We start from the raw sequence: 21,879 nt of genomic DNA, 5'->3' as shown, positions 1-21,879 counted from the left end.
GGGGAACACCCGTCCAAGACTCAACAACGGCGGCACGTTTCAATTCTGTACGCTGCCAGACGCATAGGGACCGGGTCGCGCCTTGCGCTTCCCGGCGCGTACTCCTTTAATGCCATCGTCAATATTACCCAAAGCTCAAGGAAAGAGTGCACGACCCACCCTTTCAAATGCATCTGTGATCATTTCCGTGCGGGGCGGATGCCCAAGGCACACGCGCCCTGACCAGCAATGGGTCCGATTGAACCCACCCTGTTATCAAGGGCGTGGAACGACAGCCAATTCAAAGGCCATTTCCTACAGTTGGCAATAAGGCCAAACAACCCAATTATCCGCAAGCCGAATCGACCGTAGACAATCAATTCACGTCCTTCAACATCATCAGATGCGCGATTTTAATCTGGCAAGCCAGACTCATAATCCAAGGCAACAACCATTCCAAACCAGTAACATGCTGGCTCGGTCCAGGCAATGCCAGCCAACCCTTCAGGAAGCTTACTCGGAGTTCACTCCTTTCAACCTCTGCGTCGCACAATTTTCCAATAGCTACTAGCCTAGCCAGTGCCATCTCGTCCTCCAAGGTTCATTGCTCCCTTCACGAGAGATTCACCTAGTCGAACCTATGGCACCGCTTGGCCTTCGCTCCTTCGCATCCCAACATTCTCGCTATTGGCAAGACGCGTTTTTTGGTCCACATCGCCTAGAGACCCTAACCCTCTGACAACCCTTTTCGACCACTTTGTAACCGTTTCCAAAGCGCCTTCTGAAGGCGCGCAACCTGACCAGCGACGGGTTCAACGGAACTCGCCCTGGAGCCAAAATGCAGTAAGAAGTCCGACTGCCATCGAACAAATCTATAGGACGAGAGGGCTTAACCTCAGCAGATCATAGCAACAAGGCTACTCTATCGCTTACAGTACCCCGTCCCCATTCAAGTCGTCTGCAAAGGATCCACCCCCGCGCATATGATGATTGCGATTCACAAGCGAGCCACCCAAGCCTTTCCGCTCGGACGGCCGAGCCCGTCTGATTTGGTTCACGAGCCGAAGCTCTATTCGAACACGAGTCGTACGTGCGGGACCAACGTCGTCGTTTCTAGCACGGATTCTGGCTTAGAGGCGTTCAGCCATAATCCAGCAGATGATAGCTTCGCGCCGTTGCCCGATCGGACAGGCGCCAATACCAAATATCTGAATGAACGGTTCCTCTCGTACTAAGTTCAATTACTGTCGCGACGACACTCCATCAGTAGGGTAAAACTAACCTGTCTCACGACGGTCTAAACCCAGCTCACGTTCCCTATTAGTAGGTGAACAATCCAATGCTTACCGAATTCTGCTTCGGTATGATAGGAAGAGCCGACATCGAAGGATCAAAAAGCAACGTCGCTATGAACACATTGCTGGTCAGGGCACGTGTGCCTTGGGCATCCGCCCTGCACGGGAATGGTCACAGATGCATTTGAAAGGGTGGGTCGTGCACTCTTTCCTTGAGCTTTGGGTAATATTGACGATGGCATTAAAGGAGTACGTGCCGGGAAGCGCAAGGCGCCACCCGGTCCCTATGCGTCTGGCAGCCTACAGAATTGAAAAATGCCGCCGTTGTTGAGTCTAGGACGGGTGTTCCCTGCGAAGGCATGTCATGATGTCTGATGATGGTGCTACCACACTTGATGGGGCAGACGATGCTGGGCGTACACCTATTGGATCGTAAGACCTGTGAAGGCATGGCATTCAAGTTCAGTGATGGGTCAAACCAGGAGATCGGTAAACCTGAAGGATCGGTCAACCCGGAGGATCGTCATGCTGGGTCTTACACAACGATTTGGGCAGCGTGCGCTTTGACCTTCATTGTAAGGCCGTTGACGGTTTTTGGGCTCGCCTACGCATCGTTGACGGCTCAGTTGCAGATGTGCGACATTCAAAGATTCATTTTTATTACGATGGGATGGGAGACCGGTTCGCTACGCGCTACCTACTTAACGTTTCTTATGTATTCTACGACAGTTACTGTCGAAATCGAGGGGATCTCACATTTAACTTTTCTTCGTGTGCGCTCTGTGAGTTTAGAATGCGGTAAGACGGTTTGTTGATTTGCTTTGAACTGAAACCTTCGTGACCGGTTACAAATGCATTCAGACGCTTTGTAACCGGTCACATTTTTTCCTAAGGGCTCGAGTTTAGGGCAGGTCCGAGGGGACTTTGACCGAGCCGCGCTTTCAGACCACAGTAAGACACTTTGTTACCTGAGCCTACAGATCGTTTTGTAACCGGCCTTCACAACCTTTGTAACACGGTAACGTTACTTTGTTACCGGCGCTTTCAGATACTTTTGTAACGAGCTTTCAAAACGGTTGTAACGGGTTACGAAACGCGGTAAGGCATTTTTGGTTCCAGCTTTAGCGCAGGCCAGGCTGGACTTGGTGGAAGTTTGACGGTGGCAAGAGAGGGGTCGATGCGCTTTCAAAACGCGGGGTAGGACGCGGCAAGGTGCTCTGTTATCTGAGCCTACAGATCATTTTGTAACGGGCTTTCACAACCTGTTTAATGCAGTAACGCGCTTTGTTATTGGCGCTTTCGAAACATTTGTGACCGGTTACAAAATGCGCTAAGACGCTTCGTTATCCGTCACAGAACGGGGTAAGACGCGTTGTTGTCGTTTGCTTTCAAAACAATTTGTAACCGGTCACATTTTTTCTCCAAGAGCCTCAGTTCGCGCCTTCAGAAGGCGGTAAGCTTTGAAAATGTTTGCGGTAGGAGGCTTTGTGACTGATGTGTCGACGCGCTCTGTTGTCGACGCTTTCAAATCCTTTGCAATCCATCACAAAATGCGGTAAGGGCCCCGGATTAGCGCAGGTCCGAGGGGCTTTTGTCGTTGGTGCTTTCAAATTTTTTCGAAGGCCCAACTTTAGTGAGGGGACGCTTTGTGATCCGCTTGAGAACGCGGTAAGACAATTTATTATCAGCGCTTTCGAAGCATTTGTTGCTCGGTCACACTTTTTTTTCTAATGGCTCGAGGAGACTTTGAGTTCGAACGAGCTGCACCTTCAGAAGACACACTTCGTTATCGGCACTTTCGTGGCCACTAACAGAATGCGGTAAGATGCTTTGGTTATCCGCGCTTCAAATTTCAAGGGCCGATGGGGCTTGGGTTTGATTGAGCTGAGGGTTTTCATCGTCGACCGTTTCAGAACCGTTCGGTAAGGTGCTTTCAAATGTTTCGTGACCACTCACAAGATGCGGTAACGCACTCTGTTTACCCAGTCTCAAAAGCTTTATAATGGGCTTTTCAAAGGGCCGCAAAAAGGCGGTCAGAGCGCTTGGTCTCTGGCGCTTCAAAAGTCCGGGACAAGCCATATGTGTTTACAAAAGGTGGTAAGACATTTCCTTGCTGTACGCTTTCTGAGCTTAGGGAAAGTCTGACTCGACTTGGAAGTCGAAATGCGCCTTCAAGAGTGTTTGAGTTACAGGACACCTCGTTCGTGATGCGCTTTCAAAACGTTTTGTGACCTACAGGAGGTGGTAAAGGCACTCCGAAGAGGAAAGCAGTGGAGAAGCAAAGATGGTCGTTCGAAACTCTGAGCAATGCGCTCGGGAAGCAGCATCTGTGTACGATATACTTGAAGCCGTTTGACGGTGGCATGTGCAGCATGTTGCAAAGATCAGCGCCTACACCATCGGCTGTCGGTGAAATGACTATCTGTTGAATCTGTCCTTGCTGACAGAAAAATACGCATTCAAATATATCGTGCTCTGATGTCTGGTCACCAGAACCACTCTTAAGCGTGCATAGCGAAGGGTCCTTTACGTCTGCATTTATTGAAGTTCTCATGACTATTGAGTGCCTGAAGCGTTCGAGGAGTATTGCATCTACATTGATGAGCCGGCTCCAAGGGCTTGTCGCTATGCTTGGCTCACCCGGTGCATGGCACGTCAGTCACAAATGTCAATCATGACAGCGCTTCCAAAGACTCGTCCACAGCCCGTTGCGGATCCAAGGCTACTGAAGTTTCAACTGTGCATTCCCGTTACAGCTTTCCGAAAAATGACAAAGTGCGTAGCAATCTGTTGCGATCCATCACAGAAGTTTCGAAATATTACTGCGGCCCACTTTCGATGAAGCTGTTCTTGAGAAGATGTGGAGGGATTGGTTGAAGCTGTAATTTTTGCGAAAAGGGTTAGGGTCCTGAGGTCATGTGGATCAAAAAAGATGTTTCGCCATATGTAGAAACGCTCGCAGAAGGGGGGGGTTTTTTTTTCCCCATGTCTGCGAGTCTTCTAAAGTGAATCCTGCTCGATGTAGCAAGAAGGATGGCATGGTCAAGAAGCGGTGTGAAACCTTGCAAAAAGCGTACGTTGTCATACATTGGTTCGCCAACTTCTGCACCCTGACTTCAGGGCAGGTCCCATCTGGCTTGTCGCTGGTCAGCCTGCACGTGTGCCAGGTGAAGAATTGCCATCGCAGCTTACGCACAGAGAGCTCTATGCTCTTATTCCTTTCGCTGTGGGGAAACTTCCCGGAGAGGCTTGGATGATGGAAAGGCACAAAGACATGAGCGCCCTCCTCACTCCTTCATTGCTCCTTACAAAAAACACAGTCATGCGATTGTCTCATCAACTTGACGGGGGCTTACTCTCATCTGGCACAAGATGGTGCGTCGTTCGTCCCTTTCTCTCTCCCACCCAGGGATGATGACTCTATTCTCTTCTCCATCCTGAATGAGGTCAGATCCTCAGGTTCTGCAGTGACGCCTGCAAAATCACTTGCAACGGTGAGACGACGAGCCTAGCGCACAAGACAGACAGTCTGTACATCGTCGAGTCAGTCCCACATGCTCCCATGTGAGTGTTCCTAGCATTCACAGACTTCTTCATGGATCCCAACGAGTCTTCACTCGAAGCGCTGGTGACGAAGATGACAACGCACAAGATGAACATCGTAAAGTGGCACTACAGGACCTGCCACATAGTTACCGAACTCACCCTACAAATGGTCCATCAAGGCGTGGTCAGCAACACGAACACCGTGAGCAATGCGACTCATGACGTGAAGACCGGTAAGCTCATCCAGACAGGCATCAAGCCCTCAGCCACACACATCTGCACGCACGGGTGTATGGCCCATGATGTCAGACTCGACCTCAAGTCGGTCAAGCGCGTCGCCCTCGGGCATGCTCAAAATGTGAAGGCACACGCTGCCTCTTACCGAATGAGTAGGTGCACACACAATGCGCAAAATGCCACCTCTGATGAGGGTGTCCGTACACGGCAGACACGCACAGTGATCGACCCTGAACTTCAACACGAAGTGTAGGACAAACTGCCAAACTCACCTGCCGGCACTCCTCACAGCCCTCACGAACGACGAGTGGCTCGTATCGCGATTGTAGCTGCCAAACACGACCCAACGCCACCATCACTCGATGCACCTAGTAGCATGTTCACTGATGATAGTGACAATGACAGCAGCAATGACAAAGACGATGAGGGCAACACAGTACCCTCGCCCAGCCATCACGCTGCATTGCCATGTCAGACCGCGTCAAACCCCTCACCTGCTCCTTCACCCCAGCATGAAAATGAGAAGGAGGACTTACCTGCCATCTCAAAGGTCGCAACATCCCTCTTTCACACTCGGACTCAATGCTTGGCCACTCCTACTCTCGCTCCAGAGGCTCCAAAGAGTCATGTTCGTCAATCGACATGCGCACACTGAGCACCAATTCGCGATGATGACTCGTGGCTTTCTATCAGTGCATACAAGCCCAAGACAGTCCCAGGAGACTTTAGAGCCAAGACAAAGCTGAGAATAGAGACCCCAGAAGTCCAGGAAAGAGAAGAGAAGCGAAAGAGAACAGCCAGAGAGAGGAGAAAAGAACGTGCGTCAAGTGGGTGCAGTCGAACACGACAAAACTCGCGTGGATGCTACGGGTCACTCAGTTGACAAAGAACCTCAGAGAATCAACGTCAGATGCGGATCAACGGAAATTAGCGACAACGGAAGGCCTTACCCCGTTCGTCAAGGCCACACTCAACGATGAGTATGACCGTCCACGCACCGCAATCAGGCACGATCCAGGCAAAATCACATGGTGCAGACAGCGTACAGCAGCCCGGGTTCTATCTGCCCAGATGAACTCAAGAAACCCTACGCCACAGGCACTTACAATCCAATCTGTGCAAGCCACAGTATGTTTCAAAGACCGTCAGTCACGCACAGCATAAGCAGCATGAAGAATTCAGTTAGTGTTCTAAAAGTAGGTCTGCATTCCCACTGAGTGGGCGTGTTGGAAGTCATACAGACTTTATGTCCAGTGGGACACAGACTTAGATGTTCCACGCATGTTCGCTTATATAATCACATAGCCACAAGCGCGCTCGATCTTTTCCTGCTACCTCAGCACTCACATCATACATCGAGGCTGAGGTAAGTACCTACTGGATTCCTTACATACCTTTTACTCATACACTGTAGTCACTCGTTCCTATGTGTCTTACAGGTATTTATATAGCACTCGCATCATACATCGAGGCTGAGTCACTCGTTCCTACGTGTCTTACAGCCCTCAGAAATTTTCACCTCGGACAATAGAAGGCGCCACTCATCTTGTCAATGACATGCTTCAAGAAGTTGCCAAGTGACATTGAATCCAGTTCTGAGGTACACTCATCGTCTTTCTCTTCACCTTCTTCCTTGTCTACATGCTTTTTCTTTGCTTTTCTCCATGCATTCTCCTTGTTGATGCATGTCTGACATTTTGCTGCTGGTTCACCCTTTTTGCCATTCTGTGTGTTCCTTTTTTGTATTGCAAACTCAGATAGCAGTTTTGTAGCATGGCATTCGATGCAGAGTTTTTTTTGTCATGATCTCAGTGTGGATTCAGATGTCGGAGACCTCAGACTTCACAGTGGGCAGTCAATGTCCCCCTCGCCCAGATTTCTCTGAAGTTCACATGCATACAAATTGTTGTAAGATCCATTAGCTTTACACAAAAGTATGAAATTTATCATAATGACTTTCATCGTGTCAGAAGCCACTGAAGCACTTTGCGCAACGCGAACACTACCTTCAGCCACCTCAGCCACAGCGGAGTTCGAAAGGCCATGCAAACCCGCTGGGAGATTAACAGTCCATTATGACCGTCCATCGTGGATTGATGCTACCCAGTCTCCGTCTGGCCTCTCTCTTGTCGATGCGTGGCGGGTGACGAACGCTCGAGACTCATTTCGAGACTCATTTGTTGAGTTTTTATCCCTCCCTCCGCGAAGCAGCGAGCTATGGGTTAACTGGTCTGTGTGTGTGTTCCACCCGCTCATCGTTCGTCCGGTCCTTGTGCTCTCTTTCTCCTGTCGCTGACTCGTACGCCGCACGTATGGAATGACAAAACGATTCCGACCTCTCGTTTCGCTGACAGACAGAAATGCGCCTTGTTTGGCCGAGCTGTCGCTCGTCTCTTCTCTCCCTCCTTCGACGAATCGCCCCAGCTTGCCCTCGCACCCAAGTGTAGCTTCCAACTCTATACAAACTAGAGCGAGTCCTCGGCCTCATCGATCATCCTTCGTTCGTCGACTTGTGCGACCTTGTCACATCTCTCATCTGACACGTGCTCGACCTTTGTTAGATTGCAGCGCCGAGCTGCCTGCGCGCCGTTTAACGTTGCATCCGAGGCGCGTCCTCGTAGCTCGCGATGTGAATGGCGGTGCGCGCATCTCGCACGGTCGGGCTCGAACCCATTTAGCAGCGCATTCCGCTACTACTGTCCATTCTGGATTGACGTTACGCGGCCGTGTGCCTTTCGCGGTGTTCAAGCGTCCTCTCTGTCTATGCCTGAGGTTGAGTTTTTTTCGTGCTCAGCGTATAGGTGGTCCGAGCTTGCGATGGTTTCGGGTATTTGTGCGGCATTCGCCTGGTCGGATAGGCGAAAAGTTGAGTCGTTCTCCCCTTGCGTGCACGCATCAGCCCGTCCTTGATTCACTCGTTGGATGTTCTTCCTCATCGACGTGCTGGATCGTGGCGATAGGCTTTCCCAATGACAATGACCGCGGAACAAATTCTCGAGAGGACGAACGTTATCGATGTCTAGGTTGGGCTGTAACGCGCCGAGGAGATCGCAGAAGACTCGGTCTCTCACTGTCGTGCACGTCCTGACTGCTTGCCCCTCTCTGGATGCGAAACGAGCGTGTGCGATGATGAAGACGAAGACGAAGATGAACGATCTGTGCTCACTCACGTTCTGGGCAGCGTGCGGTGCTCCTGCGTTTGGTTCTCCTGTGTGGATACGGGCGATACGTTCCGCAGCCTGAGGTCAGCGTCGCTCCAGATGGTGAGCAGTATGCCCATGTACTCGATCCATCATGCACGATTGTTTCGGTGCATGTCCCCCCACTCGTCAAGAACCCACGGCGCGTTAGTATGTCGTCGTTTCTGTCACTCGCAGTCTATTATACTCATTCGGGGGGATCTGGGATCTCGCATCCCCTACCTCCAGCTGCTCATCGCAGCAGAGACAGGGCAGGTTCACGATGTGCGCTCGCTCCCGCTTTCGCTGAATGAAACGTGCGGAACATGCTATCAACATCGCTGTACGGATTCATGTCTACCGATGGTCATCTCCCACGTGATTATAAGGGCATCACGCGAGATATGTCAAATGCATTTTGCCCACAAAACCCCGCAGAGCACAATATAAACTGCGTTCTAATAACGGGCATTGCTACGTGACCTTAAACTTTGCCTGCATCCTAGATAGGTTGTACGCAGCGGAGATGAGAGTGACGTGGCTAGAGCGGTCGACTCGAAATCAGAGGACGGCCTCCGCGAAAGAGAGAACCACACGCACGTAAATCCTTGCACAGCGTTCCCAAGCCTGCGGTCGTTCATTCAGTCAGTCCTCATTCGTTCAGAAGAGGAGATGGTACGCACGCCTCGCCCGCTGCTGATATCTCCTCCGTGCACAAGCCGACGTGATTCGTATATTGCAAGAAATCCTACAAGACGGTGAGTCGGGAACGAGCCGTGCTCCATACCCGGTGCACACCTCGAACATCCCGACTGCCTTCCTCAGCATCGTCACATCGTATTCGCCCGCGCGCGCCAGCGCCTCCACACACCTACCACAGCAAGCTGAGCTCGCCAGTCTGACGCGGTGTAAATATGGTGCGTACCAAAGCGTACACAGACAGAATGTTCCCTCCTCGCCGCCTACACCATCCTCTGCCTTCTTCACGTCGTAACGATAGACAAGGCCCTACAGCGATAACGTCAAGGGTAAGTTCATAATCGAATTGGAATGGGAGGTCGGATTACGTTAGAGGTCAAGCCGCCCCGCTCGGGTGTGTTAGAGATCTGCCGCAACGTGCTCAGAAAGCGAGGGTCGGACTGTGGTTTATGATCGGAATGAGCTGTCATGCCCTTCGATGTCAGGTTGAACAGAATGGCTGACCGGCGTCATGAAGAAGACGAGAGGCATGATTAAGAGCGATGAATCGAGCACGTCTAGATCCTCGTAGCTCTGCGCGAAGAACCGCATCTTCGGGTTCCATGCCTTCGCCATGATCTCCTCGTACAGTGCGTCCCTTGCTGCTATCCATTCGTTGCGCCTCGGGCATGGCAGCGAGCGCTTGTCAGCGAGACGGAGACCTGGATGTGGTGTTGAGTTTGACGGCGCGACGACATCGGGACAGGTGCGCACCTCTGTCGATCGCGACCCTATGCCAATATGTTAATAGAAGCTGGCCATAGACAAAATTGTCATGCATACCATAACATGACCTGTGCGAACAATCACGCTCAGCTTTTCACGGACAGCGTGAGAGTGACATACTTTGGAATACTGATTCAAAGCGCAGCAACGGATCAGCAACACAAGGCTTGAGAGAGATAATTCAGCGCATACCGTAAAGTTCCGATGCCGGTCCCGCACTTCCCTGAAGAGCGATGAGAGCGCCTACAGCAGATCGAGCAAACCTCCAATTACCAAATAGATCTGCAAACAAGGATGTGAGCAGCTGTTGCATAGATACTAGTGGTCGTACACTCACAGGTCCGGCTCGTTGAGGTGGTCGATCACGACTGCCCAAGGGTAAATCAATTCGACGTTGGCATGCAAGGGTAGGAGTGCTTACACTCCACGCTATGCACAACATGATATCAAATCTGCGCCGTATAGGAATATTTCTGATACTCACATTTCGCGCACGGCGACCCTGACAATGACTGGTAAGCAAGGATTTGGGTACGGGCTCATCGACGTACCAAGTATCGTAGGACTGCGGTTCCCTTGTAGGTGAGATGAAGCGGCACTCTTTCGAATGGAGGACATACCAATGGCTTTCCGTACTAGAGGCGAACGTCAGAATATGTAATGCCATATAAAAAGATCCATCGATACCTTCTGCGAAAGGTATATACAATCCATTCTGCGCAAGTTCGTCAGACAGAAATGGCATCCGGCCAGCAAACATCTATTCGTGGGCAATTGTCAAACTATGTCTTGACTGTCGGAAACGTGGCTACCTACCTGCGCACAACTCGCCGTAGATATCCTATCAGAACAGCATACGTATGAGCGCTCTCCTCCCTTCCAGGACTGCAGCATCCTTACCAGCTGAACGTGATCAATGGCACCGTTTCCTATGCTATACGAGTAGGTGATTAGACGAGGCCATGAGGAGATGTAGGACAAGACGGTCGCGAAAACGTACCGGACGGGTCTCGAGCCTTTATGTCCTTCCAAGTGGGAAAGCACCTCTTCAGGAAAGAGCTTCTCGCCTGTCGCTCCTCATGATCAGTGACGACGCGTCGGCGACGACGAGCCGCACGAGCCACGCACCGTGGATAGTATACCTAATTTCACTCAAGGCACATCGGTATCTGCTGAGATCTACGATAATCTAATACGCACATGATGTTGAGCGAACCGTCCGGATTCCTCGTCCGCAGGCGCTCGAGAATGAACTCCATGTACGCTACACTCATAGATCATCCACTGCCGGAAAGAGTGACCTGCAGTGAGACGCACCGTTCGCCTCGTGAGTGAAGCCCAAGCGGATGAGGGCGTACAAGATGAAAGATGAGTCACGGATCCAGGAAGCACTATGCAAAGGCATTGAGTCGAATCATTCATCCCCTGCGAGCTGCACTCACCGGTAATCCCTTATAATGGAAGACTGAGACATAAATCAAACAGTCAAGGTAAAAAACTCATACCAGTTCCTCGTGCCGCCGATGTACTCTGGCAAGCTAAACGTAGGGCTAGCGACAACGGCACCTGCACAGAAAGCGTATCAATTCTCTAGGCCCATCTCGGAGAGGGATAGAGCGCACCGGTGGGCTCGTATATCAGTAGCTTTAGCGCGAGGGCACTGCGATTCACTGCTTCCTTCCAGGAGCCGTCGTACGTCGAACGGCGGATCCATCCGTTCCAATACTGCGTTGTACCCTGATGTAAAGCGCAGCGCCAATTGAAACCATTGGTATCGGCTACGTCGATCACGCATGGCACGTACCTCTAGAAGCTCGCGCAGCAGTTCCTTGGATGCAGACCGTTCAGTCTCCATGTTCTTTGGTGCCAAACTTAGCGTACCTTTGTCAGGAACGGGTCCTCGGGTGGTCGCAGATCAGATGCTCCCAAGAGGAGCTCTAAAAATAGGTCAGCACAGAACGTGGATAACAAGACTCCTCCTATAGCCGCAGATCAAGAGGAGACTGCTCGCTCACGTTCATATGGGACACACATCTCCTGCGCTTTCTCAGGAGTTAGCTTCGACATATCGCGAGCCTCTTTCTCTGGCGGAATCCTCAATACAAACGTCACCGCCTGTCCCTCGCTCAGCGTGAAATCGCAGCATGCGCTCAAGCCCAAATGGCCCTTGCCCGTAAGGTCGAGGATCTGCAGGTCGACCGCGGGCACGGACACCGTCTCAAGCGTTGCCTCGGCGATGTAGCGCAGGTCGAGCGAGAGGCCCGCCTTGGGCGAGGTGAAGAGCACTTTGTGGTGAGCGATCTTGGGTTTGATGAACGTGCTTGGTACGGAGGTATCTGGGATGATTTTGGTGGTGTGCGGGGCACGGGCATAGTCGAATGCTGGGGCGCATTCGACGCGGAGGGGAAAAGACCCGCGGATGACCTGCCTAAGTGTGAGTTCGATGGAAGCGCGTGGGGATGCCGATCGTGTGCACCTCTACGCGGCGGATCAGCCAAGCAAGTAGGGGTCGGGCAGTTGAACTCTTTGGCTGGCGAGGCAGGAAATCTGCACGTCACAACGATTCGTTAACGTCAACTTTACACCTTGACATCCTGAAGCAGGCAAACATACCCGTAATGGTAGCGACTCCCTGGTCGTTCAGGAACCTGGCATGCCTGTCGGCCGGGCTACTGATGCATTCACAATGTACTCACTTTGTTTGCAGGACCTGCATGAACATCGAAGCATGGTTAACGGTAAGCGGCCAAACACGTCTGGTACCCACGTTGGAGCTAGGTAAATAGTTCTGCTTCGTCGTAAAGGGAACGGTCGGGCTTATCGAGAAATGGCCGCCCTGATTGAGCATTAATCGGCGACAACCGTGAGTTATATGCTTAAAGGACAACCTTGTCCTTGTCCAGAATACGAGCGAATATAGAGGGAGAGTCAAAGTTGGGGATACAGTAGCTTTCGACTGCAAGGAGCGATACAGCATTTAGCTAAGTGTTCAATACGAATGGCAAAAAGTAGGCGCGGGTGCCCTCGGTGTCTCGTCCGAACTTCTGCCGTCAAGCGCACTGGCATAGTACTCACTGGATCCGTCTATGCTGACCTGCGGGTCGTCATGTGGTCACGAACGTGAAGGCAACCTGGACCACCTACACTCACAAGAGCCGCAGTCCTCAAGTTCCCGATGCTGCACAGCGCATGAACTGAGAAATCGCGGTTATAGGAAGCGTTACGCGCATACGTACAGGCCGTGGTCGCCGAGAGGGATGTAGCCCCTGTCCGGCTTGGGATCGTTGATATTCATCGCTGCACTTGCTGTAGACTAGGAAGAAACTCGATGCCGAGGGAGAAAGAGGTGGCGATGAATTATCTGTGTAAGTGTATGAGGGCCGGACTGGAAGGGTTTGGGTGGGAGACTTTGGCCACGAATTATATCATATCGTGCCGAGCGAGCGCGCGTGTGGCTGATCGTGACCGCGATCGATCACCTGACCGTCATTAATTGACCTGCTTCCGAGCTGCTTTGCGAGGCTGCCTCGATTCATGCATCTTTTCTCTCGGACACCAAGCAGGCGAGGCGCTACAGCAGCGGATGGCTGACTGATATCAATGAATAGTTACTAGCATGGGGCGTGCGATGGTCAGCAGGTGAGTAAATGACTACTACAGGTTCACGGTCTACGACAGCCATGTGCATGGTATGAAGCAAGTACAATACATCAGACTACTACACTACCTATTTCTGCTCAGATCACCAGTCCCGAGTAGATGCAGGCAATACGATATGAACGAGGCCATTGATCAGATCCGAATCCAAGTCCTATCCTCTCGTGCGCACAACGCTATGACAGCCGTCCGCGCTCGCGCTCATGCGCCGCACTCCGAGTCGACGCCGAGCGCGCCATCGAGCCGAGCGCCAGCTCGAACGTGCGCGCGTCAGGCGACGTGTACCCATGATGCGAGTGTCGGTGCGGCGTCTGCGTGTGCTGGTGGGAGGGAGATAACGGCAGGCCATAGGAATGCGAATGCCGCACGCTCGTCGATCGGGGCGGCGACACCAGCCTTATGTCTCCCCATGGCATCTGCGGAGCCTCTGCCCCCGCAGCTGTCCGCATCCCCGCCGTCGCACCCGTCCCGCCGTGCGCATGCGTCCCGAACTCCCCGCTATGCACCGACCCGGACGATGACCCCGAGCTTGAGCTTGAGAGCGTGCGCACATGATGGGGACGATCATGCCTCGACGGCGACTCGGAGTGGCGCGATCGCTGCGACACCCGCCCGGTATGTGTGCGCGCGAGCAGCGGCGCGGCGACCCCCGCGTCGCCGCTCGACATGCGCGAATGCGTCGGTGCTGGCGCTGCTATCAGCGCAGGCGAGCGCGGTGGTCTGGGTTCGGGTGAGTCAGGTGGTGGTGTCCGAGGGAGCGCTTTCGTGTACTTTGGCGAGCCTTTGAAGAATGAGTCCCATGAGGACCCCGCGCTGCTGTCCGCCACGGGCGCCAGCTCTGCCTCCGTCTCGGACGACACGTCGTGCGTCTCCTCCTTCGTCTTCACCGGCGCATATGCCGCCTCGTGCTCCGCGCGCATGACGGCCGTGTCGTCCGTATAATGCGAGTGAATCTCCTTCCGCGGGGGAGTGTCCGAGAAGTGGGCGTACGCGTAGTACGAGTTTCGCAGCGTCTGCTCCGATCCGCTGTACCGGTCGCGATTCGGCTGTGTAGGCGACGCGTACGGCGCGAGCGCGCATGCGATTTCCTCGGAGGACAGCTCGTCCGGGTCGAATGACTCGTCCTTGTCCGGGAGCACTCCATCGTCCAGCATCGGCGGACGGCCCCGCCACTTTCGGCGGTAGTACGCCCAACGCGCGCCGAAGAGCACGACGCAAAACACGATGAAGCCCATGATTCCGAGGAGCACGTCCACGCCGACGGACAGGTGCTTCGACCCCATCGTCGCCTTGCTTGTGGAGTTCTTCGTGGTGCTGTTATCCCCGACGGAGCTCAGCGGCTCGTGCAGCACGCGCACGGCGTTGAACTCCTCCAGGGCGAGCGTGATGTTCGTCAGGCCCAGGAGCCCGAGGTATGGGTTCACCTGGTGGCCCTCGGCGCCCCAGGCGCCGCTAGCAAACTTACCGTTGTTGTTTGGTGCCTCGTATGCCATTACGGTGTATGTGTTACGCAGGAAGGGGACGCCGAGGATCATGTCGGGAAGGTTCAGTGGCGAGTCCAGCTCGGCGATGTTTTGAATAAGCCCGAGACACGTTGAGGTATCGCTCTCGGTGGCATAGGTCAGGTCTAGCGGATGCAAGGGTAGCTCTGACCGGTCGTCAAGCGTGATGGTCATGTTAAGAGGCGTTGTACATGGAACATAATCTATCACGCACGCCTGGCATCAGTTAGCAGCCGCCTGTGGAAGATACAACACATACATGAGCCGTCCTCGGAGGGGGACACACCGATCGCGCCGTATATACCATTCGCGATGTTGGGCGATGCGAGGATGACGGCCGTCCCCGAGTCAAGCACCGCCGTTGGGTACGCGTACGACGACAGACTGACGGGCCGCGCCTCGCCGTCGACGTATACGGTGATCGCCCTGATGCTGGCCTCCCAGAACTGCACGCCGACGCGGCTTGTGACGGTGCCCGCATATTGGATCTTGCTGGGGTCCGACACGAGGCCGTCTGGATGTCGTCCAATGCCAAGGACGGAGGGGACGGCGTCTGAGCCCGGCCGCTCGAGCGCTAATGAGTAGAACGGGGCGGAGGGTCCGTCGTCGGAAGAGAATAGGTTGTAGGTTAGGGCGGCTCCGGTGAGGCCGTTTACTGGGTCGATGGGGATCGTGTCGGAAATGATGGAGTCTTGCGGTAGTGCGAGGCCGAGTATGCCATCAAAGTCATCCTCTAGCGGTTCGCTGTTGACTGTTGATGCAGCAGCTGATGTCACGAGGCAATGATATATGCACGAGCGGATGGAACAAGTCAGCGGATAAGTCGGGTCCGTCTAGTGCCCGTCTCGGCCACTCACCCAATGCCTGGTTTGTGATGTTATAACCGCCGAGTTGTATGCTGTCCCAGACGATGGGTCCGCTAACCTCCCCGGAAGCATAGGTAATGGAAAATGTCTCGTTTGACGGAATGGAAGAAGAAGGGTCGTAAACGTGGCCGTCTGCATCATGGCATGATGACGTCGAACACGAGCTTGACGCTATCCACTGATGGAAGCTTAGAGTGTGGCAAGACGGCGATAGAGTGCAGCAGGACTCACGAGGTCAGAAGAGCCGGTGTCGACCTGGAGAGAGAGATTCTGCTGTTTGCTGCCGACAAGCACGGGTATGGTGTATACTCTGCAAGCAAGCAAAGATATGCCGCAGGCATTATCAGATATCGCTCTGAAGCGCGCCACAAAGCGAAGGGGAAGCGGGGGGCTTCGGGTGGTCGATCGAAGAAGGTCTTGAAGCACTCACCCCTGGTAATAAGAATCCTGCAGCAGCTCTAACGGAAGAACGGCACCCGAGCTGCCTCCAGAGCTTTCCGTCACTGAAGTCCGTGGTCTACTCTTGCGCTTTGATGCACGGAAAGCGCGCGTGGATAAAGAGCGGGTCATATGTGCGGTATAATGTGCCGCCTCAAGCGGTCACAGCGGGGTAAAGGGAGGTATCTGGTGGGTGAGATGATGGGAGGAGAGGAGAGGGATGGCAATGGAGATGGAGATAGATTTTGTACGTTGAGTGGGAGGGCGGCATTGGTGAGACGAGGGCCGAGGACGACCTGTGTGGGCCATGGCCAGATCTGCAGCTAGATCTGAGCAGGAACGCCGCGGCGGGCGCTAATCGTGACGCGTCGCGTATCCGTTGCTCCCACGCTCTCTTTCTCTCCGCCACCCTCGGTCCTTGCCCACATTCTCCTCCTCGCCCGCTCTTTTTCTCAGAGTTGGCCCGCCATTTGCATGGGCGACGAGCTCATAGACTCGTATTTCCGTGGGCTTTGGGATTCGCGTGCTCGCCTAGAGCATGAGCTATGTGCATCAAACCTACGGGCTAGCCCAACCCCTTCTCGCATCGGCATCATCTCCCCGGACTCCAACCTCCTCTCATCCTCGGCGCGGAACCATCTTGATTGGCTCAACGATCGCATACGCTCTATTTTGACATCGGACAAAGAGCTAACTGCCATGTCATCTGCCATCTCCACTGCCCGCTGTGCGCGCCGACTTGCTCGTTGCTGCTGGAATACACTTTCGAGGCGTTAGCTTGGCATTGATGCCACGAGATCACGTCTCGGGCATGACTATGCGGAACTGACGGCCGGCAGACCCTCGGCGACGCGCATCACGTATTGGACGTCACCGCAGGTGCTTTGCCGGTCGTGACTCGATAAACATTGGTTTCGGTCGGTATGGACTCTCCGTCTCGGTTAAGCGAGCTTTAAACGTGCCTAGGAGGGCGTAAGCTTCGCACGTCGTCCCTCATCAAATATTGGTGTGAACTGTCTGTTGGAATCCCTGAATACACTACATGTCGTCGTTCATCGACATCGTTGGTGCGAACTATGAATCTCTGAATACACTTCACGTCGTTGCTCATCGATATCTTTGGTGCGAACTGTCTGTTGGAATCCCTGAATGCACTACATCCTGCGAAACGGTCAGATTATAAAGGCGCACACTTGCCGATGCTTTTGATGATCAATGTGTTGGCTCTTGCAACTACAACTGACGTGCCCAGTCCACAGCAGATTGCCGCCTTGGTCTTTGTAAGTTTGTGTCGCGTAGCGGCAGTGTCGTCTATATCTCTTGCGCGATCAATATCAATTATGATAATCTTCGCCGTCTTTGACGATTTCTGTCGTCGATGCTGGTGGAGAACATGATCCGGATTGCGTCTGGTTATGAACATTTCGACGACAGAGCAGCAAAGGTTGGCCTCAGTTTACATTTGGTAAGTACAATATTGCTTTGCATCAAGTGTGAGGCCACCACTCGCCGTGCCGTTCGGCTGGCGCCGGCAACGCCCGGATACCAAGTCCATCGAGCCGGCCCGGAGGTTAGTGCACCGATGCTTTCGTCCTGGACACGATCACGTCCACTCCTCCTCAGCATGAACAGCACTCGAGCCGTCTCCACGCATCCTGGCTACCAGGGAGGTGGGCCAGGACGCGCGAGAGGGCGCGGGCGAGGAAGAGGCATCTTCAATGGCAATGCCGTGGGCGATCCTAGTGGGATTGGCGCGGGAGGAGCGGACGCAGAACCAGGCAGCGTTCCTCGCCTTGTTGGAAACGCGAAAGCGGAGAGGCCGCGAAAACCGCCTCTGACACATTGTTAGTCATCTCCTCTGTGTGCGAGCTAAGAGAGGCCTGAACGTGGTACGTGTCCTTAGTCTTAGCCTTGCCTCTGGTGCGTCTTAGGAGCTCCAATCGTAACCCTTTTTGCAAGGTTCAATTATCCTTTCATAGGGACACCATGTCGCCCTCAGAGAGACCATGTCATCCTTCACAGGTGCACTCCTCGATGCAGAGCCTGCGATCCCAGGACTTGATCAATCCATCGTGATCCCCGCTCGCAGACTACACTTCACCCTCGGCGTCATGTCGCTCGACCTTGAATCCACCTCCTCTTCAAGCACAGAGTCCCCCGCGCCTGAAGAAGGATCATCTGTGAAGGCGCCGCCCCGACCACGGACGCTGCAGTCCGCCATCGCTTTGCTGAACGAAATTCGTCCGCAGGTGATGGAGCTCCTGGGTGAGGAGCACCTACGCGTTGAGCTGCGCAACGTGGACATCATGAAGCCGAACAGGCGCGACCTCGAACAGGCGCACGTCATGTGGGTTGGGCCGTCGGACGAAGGTGATAACACACAACGGTTGAAGAGGGTCGCTAGTTAGTGGTACTCGCATTTGCATCGGGCTGCGCGAATTGACGCGGGGCATGATAGATTTCGTGCACAAGGCTTTTAAGAAGGCAGGGCTCGTTGTGGATGAGGGCCGACCGGGACCTTTGAAGGTAAGCCAAGTTTCCCCCATGACAAGTCCGGGATGCCGCTCATGGCGCTCGTGCAGCTACACTGCACGGTGCTCAACACCGTCTACCGCAAGCCACGCACGAGGATGCGCCAGCCGTTCTCCTACCCTTCCATCCTCCGCTCCGCCGCACTGCAGGCGGTATCGATCGAGACGGCCAGCACGGACGAGCAGACTCAGGGGCGGAAGCCCGTGGGCGTGGACTTTGGCGCGTGGGAGGTGGATGAGATACAGATATGCGAGATGGGTAGCTGGGGTCCGGAGGGCGAGTATGTGTGCGTTGGAAGGTGCTCGTTGCTGGAGGAGTCCTCGGGTTCTGCTGCTTGAGGTGATGGAAAATGAAGTGTGTTGGCCTGCGTTGCATGTGGCTGGCGCTGCCTCTCCCTGCTCGTATGCAATCTTTTGTTGTACAATATAATCGTGAATGTAATGATCCTTTCACTTGCGGAACTCGTTCCCGACGAACGCGCATTTAGGCGCCCACGTGGAAGCAACGATGGCTTCCTAAGCTGAGCGGTTGCTTGCGAGGTAAGGAAGAGTGAGCCGGGCGATGTTAAGTGCTACGACGGTGTGTTGGGGGGAGAGGGTTCGGCCGGGCGAACGCATCCACGCGAGGGGCGGTGCTCGGGGTCTCGATAGCGAGTGTCCGGGGTCCTGGCAATATGGCCAGGCTCCTGATTCGCTGGCTGACGATCCAGGGCTTCCGAGCGCGTTTGGGCTGAAACTCTCGAGCATACAGCACCTGTGTAGCTGCCTGATGAGGGAGGCATGACTACACCACCCGACCCACAACAGTCATGCCACCTTCGACACTATGACTCCCCCACACCGAGTCGCTGGAAAAATCAGCGCAACAGCTGGTTTGATACAGTAGAATACAGTGATACACGAGTACCAGGCACTCTAACGAGAGTACTTCACACGAAACTTTGCTACAGAGGTCCAGATGAGATCTACGTGAGAACAATCAAATGAGTTCGTAATGAAAAGAGGAAGAATTTGCTTGATACAATGCCAGTAATCTAGGAAGGCATGCGACTTCCACCGCCCTTGCACAGCAATGACATCCGGCGGCATGCCACGGAGCAGCAGTTCAGTTGCACCACCGATACGGAATGAATGTCCGGTCAAAGAACACAGACCAGCCGAGATTCAGATGGTGTTGCAATGATCAATGAACCAGGGCCGTGTCATAGGGGACCAGTTGCCATCGTTGGTTTCGAAGGCGAAGAATGGGGCAGATGATGGAATGGAAGTGTTTGCGGAAAGCTGATGATGAAGAGCAATAAGCAGGTTTGTTGGATCTGCAATGTCAGAAATTACGATGTCTGCGCCGTCCGCATGTGTAGTTTTCGTCCACGGTATATGTAGAGTAACTAGAGTTGCATAACGAGATCCACCAGGCAAAGAGCAAAAAGTGAGTTGCTATCCCCGAGAGACGTGTCACCTAGGATCGAATGAGGTGGCACTGAGTACGACGACCTCATCAAGACAACAGATGCTCTAAAAGGCTATGCATGTACACGCGTACACCGCCACATCGAAGGTGTTTAAAAGGTCTAAACCATTGCACAATGCATGCATGTGTTCAAGCGTAATACGTCGCTTGGAGTGATGAGAAGTTGCTGGCACAGACTTACTGATGGCTTTGCACGCTGTCTTCACTATGTCATCTCTGAGCCAAGGTGCTCCATTAATCGTATGCCAGAAATGAAGGCCTGCCAACCAGGTGTTGACAGTAGAACATGCAGTTCGGCCTTGCCACTTGACGAGGAAGGCTGCAAGAAGGTACTCAGGAGCGGGCATTCGAGTCGCAGAATTGGTTAAAACATAGTAGTCCCGCACTGTAGTTGGAGCGAGTTTTCTGTTTGACGGAAGACAATAAGCAGCTGAAAAGGGTGGACGAATGCTTGGGTGACAGAGACGATGCGAATCGAGATTGTTGCTTGATGCTATACGGAGTGCACCATAGAACGAGATGTTGTGCGGCAGGTACGTCGGGACAGAGTGGTGAAGAAGCAATGGAATATCCTGGTTTAGGCTTCTGGGCCTGTTTTGAAATTCGCAATGTCAAGGTACGTGGTTGAGGATTAGCCCGCCGAGTGGCTAGTTCACTGAACGAATCCTCACCTCGCATCATTGCACCTGCACATGCAGGTGCTGGGCACGAAGTCGTACTAGACATAAATCAGGAATGGTTGAAGCTCTGCTGAGAGCTCAAACGGTTTCGGAAGATGAGACAACTTGGCGTCTGGTACACTGCGAGAGACTGGGTCGGCCAAGTTGTCTTTGGTATTGACATAAGAGGGCAGAAATACTAGATTCAAGGCTATAGCTATGATGTCGACATGACGAATAGACTCATTGATATGCCAATTGCGACCATGGCCGCATTTGTATGTGTCGATAATGCCAGTATTGTCACTGCGAATGAGGATAACTGTGTCCTGGTAACTGAGGCCATCGACCACATGTACTGCGAACTCAAGCACGATCATTTCAGCTCACCCGATGTTATGCCCATCTCTCTTCTGGTCAGGGATCCAGCACCACGCTGCCTGGCTCGAGCCTATGATGAGGCCAATACCCCAGTCGGTAGACGCGTCGACCCAGATTCTGAGATCTTGGGTCTCACTCTGAGGGCGCAGTGATCGAGGTGGTGAAGGTGATGCCAGAATGGAAAGCCACCAATGCAGGTCTGACATGATGGAGTGTGGGGGGTACTGCATAGTGAAGCGGTTAGGGAAAGACGATATGAACATGCATAGGTTCAGTAGATAGGCCTGGCCATGCGGAAAAATGAAGGTAATGTGTGACAGTGTGCCGTTGATGCTCATGAAGTCATGCTGCATGACATGGCCGCATTCGGCACCTGCGACGAAGGACTGTAATTTTGTTAGATACTTGATACACTTTATTTCGGGAAGAGAGACGGAACGCTCAGGTAAGTCCCACAAAAAACTGAAGTAAACACGCATGAACTCATAATCACACAGCTTCTTCTCAGTATGCCACAGAACACCGAGAGAGGCGGTAATATGCAGGATGGTGTTTAAATCATATGGGTAGGAATAGGGCACCATAACCTCATTAACCCACCCGCCACTGGATGGAAAACAAAACGAGAAGAAGTCATTAACCCACTTCCCAGTGGGCTTAACACTCTCACAAGT

The 21,879-nt window shown here is 53.3% G+C and overlaps 3 protein-coding genes across 3 annotated transcripts, besides 2 other annotated features; 1 reads left to right on the top strand and 2 right to left on the bottom strand.

Moving 5' to 3' along the window:
* The first annotated feature begins 965 nt into the window (after positions 1-965).
* Positions 966-1,207: a sequence feature (Protein overlapping with rRNA (LAESUDRAFT_641849, KZT12313.1) was converted to a misc_feature.).
* Positions 1,208-1,286: 79 nt separating this feature from the next.
* Positions 1,287-1,605: a sequence feature (Protein overlapping with rRNA (LAESUDRAFT_641849, KZT12313.1) was converted to a misc_feature.).
* A 6,957-nt stretch (positions 1,606-8,562) lies between these two features.
* On the bottom strand, positions 8,563-13,082 carry LAESUDRAFT_720270 (glycoside hydrolase family 15 protein). The gene is made up of 38 exons (XM_040907783.1): positions 12,937-13,082; positions 12,851-12,878; positions 12,776-12,794; positions 12,589-12,656; positions 12,468-12,536; positions 12,397-12,410; positions 12,314-12,348; positions 12,177-12,247; positions 11,716-12,124; positions 11,582-11,637; positions 11,505-11,528; positions 11,323-11,437; positions 11,206-11,266; positions 11,143-11,151; positions 11,018-11,091; positions 10,901-10,964; positions 10,829-10,842; positions 10,701-10,767; positions 10,601-10,634; positions 10,525-10,541; positions 10,388-10,415; positions 10,321-10,335; positions 10,252-10,265; positions 10,185-10,202; positions 10,122-10,129; positions 10,038-10,068; positions 9,974-9,982; positions 9,893-9,923; positions 9,821-9,829; positions 9,758-9,768; positions 9,689-9,705; positions 9,440-9,636; positions 9,304-9,375; positions 9,162-9,244; positions 9,035-9,107; positions 8,920-8,984; positions 8,837-8,863; positions 8,563-8,777 (listed from the first exon to the last, which is right to left on the bottom strand). Exons 1-38 carry the CDS (start codon positions 12,993-12,995, stop codon positions 8,711-8,713), a joined length of 2,082 nt encoding a protein of 693 aa, XP_040769960.1. The 5' UTR covers positions 12,996-13,082; the 3' UTR covers positions 8,563-8,710.
* A 186-nt stretch (positions 13,083-13,268) lies between these two features.
* LAESUDRAFT_670724 (acid protease) lies at positions 13,269-16,435 on the bottom strand. The gene is made up of 5 exons (XM_040905442.1): positions 16,156-16,435; positions 15,957-16,035; positions 15,717-15,903; positions 15,119-15,625; positions 13,269-15,062 (listed from the first exon to the last, which is right to left on the bottom strand). The coding sequence occupies exons 1-5, from the start codon at positions 16,293-16,295 to the stop codon at positions 13,534-13,536; spliced, it is 2,442 nt and encodes an 813-aa protein (XP_040769959.1). The 5' UTR covers positions 16,296-16,435; the 3' UTR covers positions 13,269-13,533.
* A 1,043-nt stretch (positions 16,436-17,478) lies between these two features.
* LAESUDRAFT_691583 (uncharacterized protein) lies at positions 17,479-19,033 on the top strand (the record flags this gene model as incomplete). The annotated part of the gene is made up of 5 exons (XM_040906100.1): positions 17,479-18,007; positions 18,067-18,083; positions 18,143-18,566; positions 18,622-18,689; positions 18,716-19,033. The coding sequence occupies exons 1-5, from the start codon at positions 17,542-17,544 to the stop codon at positions 19,031-19,033; spliced, it is 1,293 nt and encodes a 430-aa protein (XP_040769958.1). The 5' UTR covers positions 17,479-17,541.
* Positions 19,034-21,879: the final 2,846 nt, after the last annotated feature.

The sequence above is a fragment of the Laetiporus sulphureus genome, assembly GCF_001632365.1.
Source record: "Laetiporus sulphureus 93-53 unplaced genomic scaffold LAESUscaffold_2, whole genome shotgun sequence".
Classification (NCBI taxonomy): domain Eukaryota; kingdom Fungi; phylum Basidiomycota; class Agaricomycetes; order Polyporales; family Laetiporaceae; genus Laetiporus; species Laetiporus sulphureus.
The sequence above is the reverse complement of the archived record's forward strand: the minus strand, read 5'-3'. Positions and strand labels throughout refer to the sequence as shown.

Coding starts and splice junctions, on each gene's coding strand:
- LAESUDRAFT_720270 (XM_040907783.1), bottom strand. CDS start 12,995: ATGAATATCAACGATCCCAAGCCGGACAGGGGCTACATCCCTCTCGGC. Junction 8,864..8,919: donor ATATCAGCAGCGGGCGAGGC/GTGCGTACCATC, acceptor GAACGACCGCAG/GCTTGGGAACGCTGTGCAAG. Junction 8,778..8,836: donor AACGCTGTGCAAGGATTTAC/GTGCGTGTGGTT, acceptor CGACCGCTCTAG/CCACGTCACTCTCATCTCCG.
- LAESUDRAFT_670724 (XM_040905442.1), bottom strand. CDS start 16,295: ATGACCCGCTCTTTATCCACGCGCGCTTTCCGTGCATCAAAGCGCAAG. Junction 15,904..15,956: donor ACACCGGCTCTTCTGACCTC/GTGAGTCCTGCT, acceptor AGCTTCCATCAG/TGGATAGCGTCAAGCTCGTG. Junction 15,063..15,118: donor CCCCTCCGAGGACGGCTCAT/GTATGTGTTGTA, acceptor CGTGCGTGATAG/ATTATGTTCCATGTACAACG.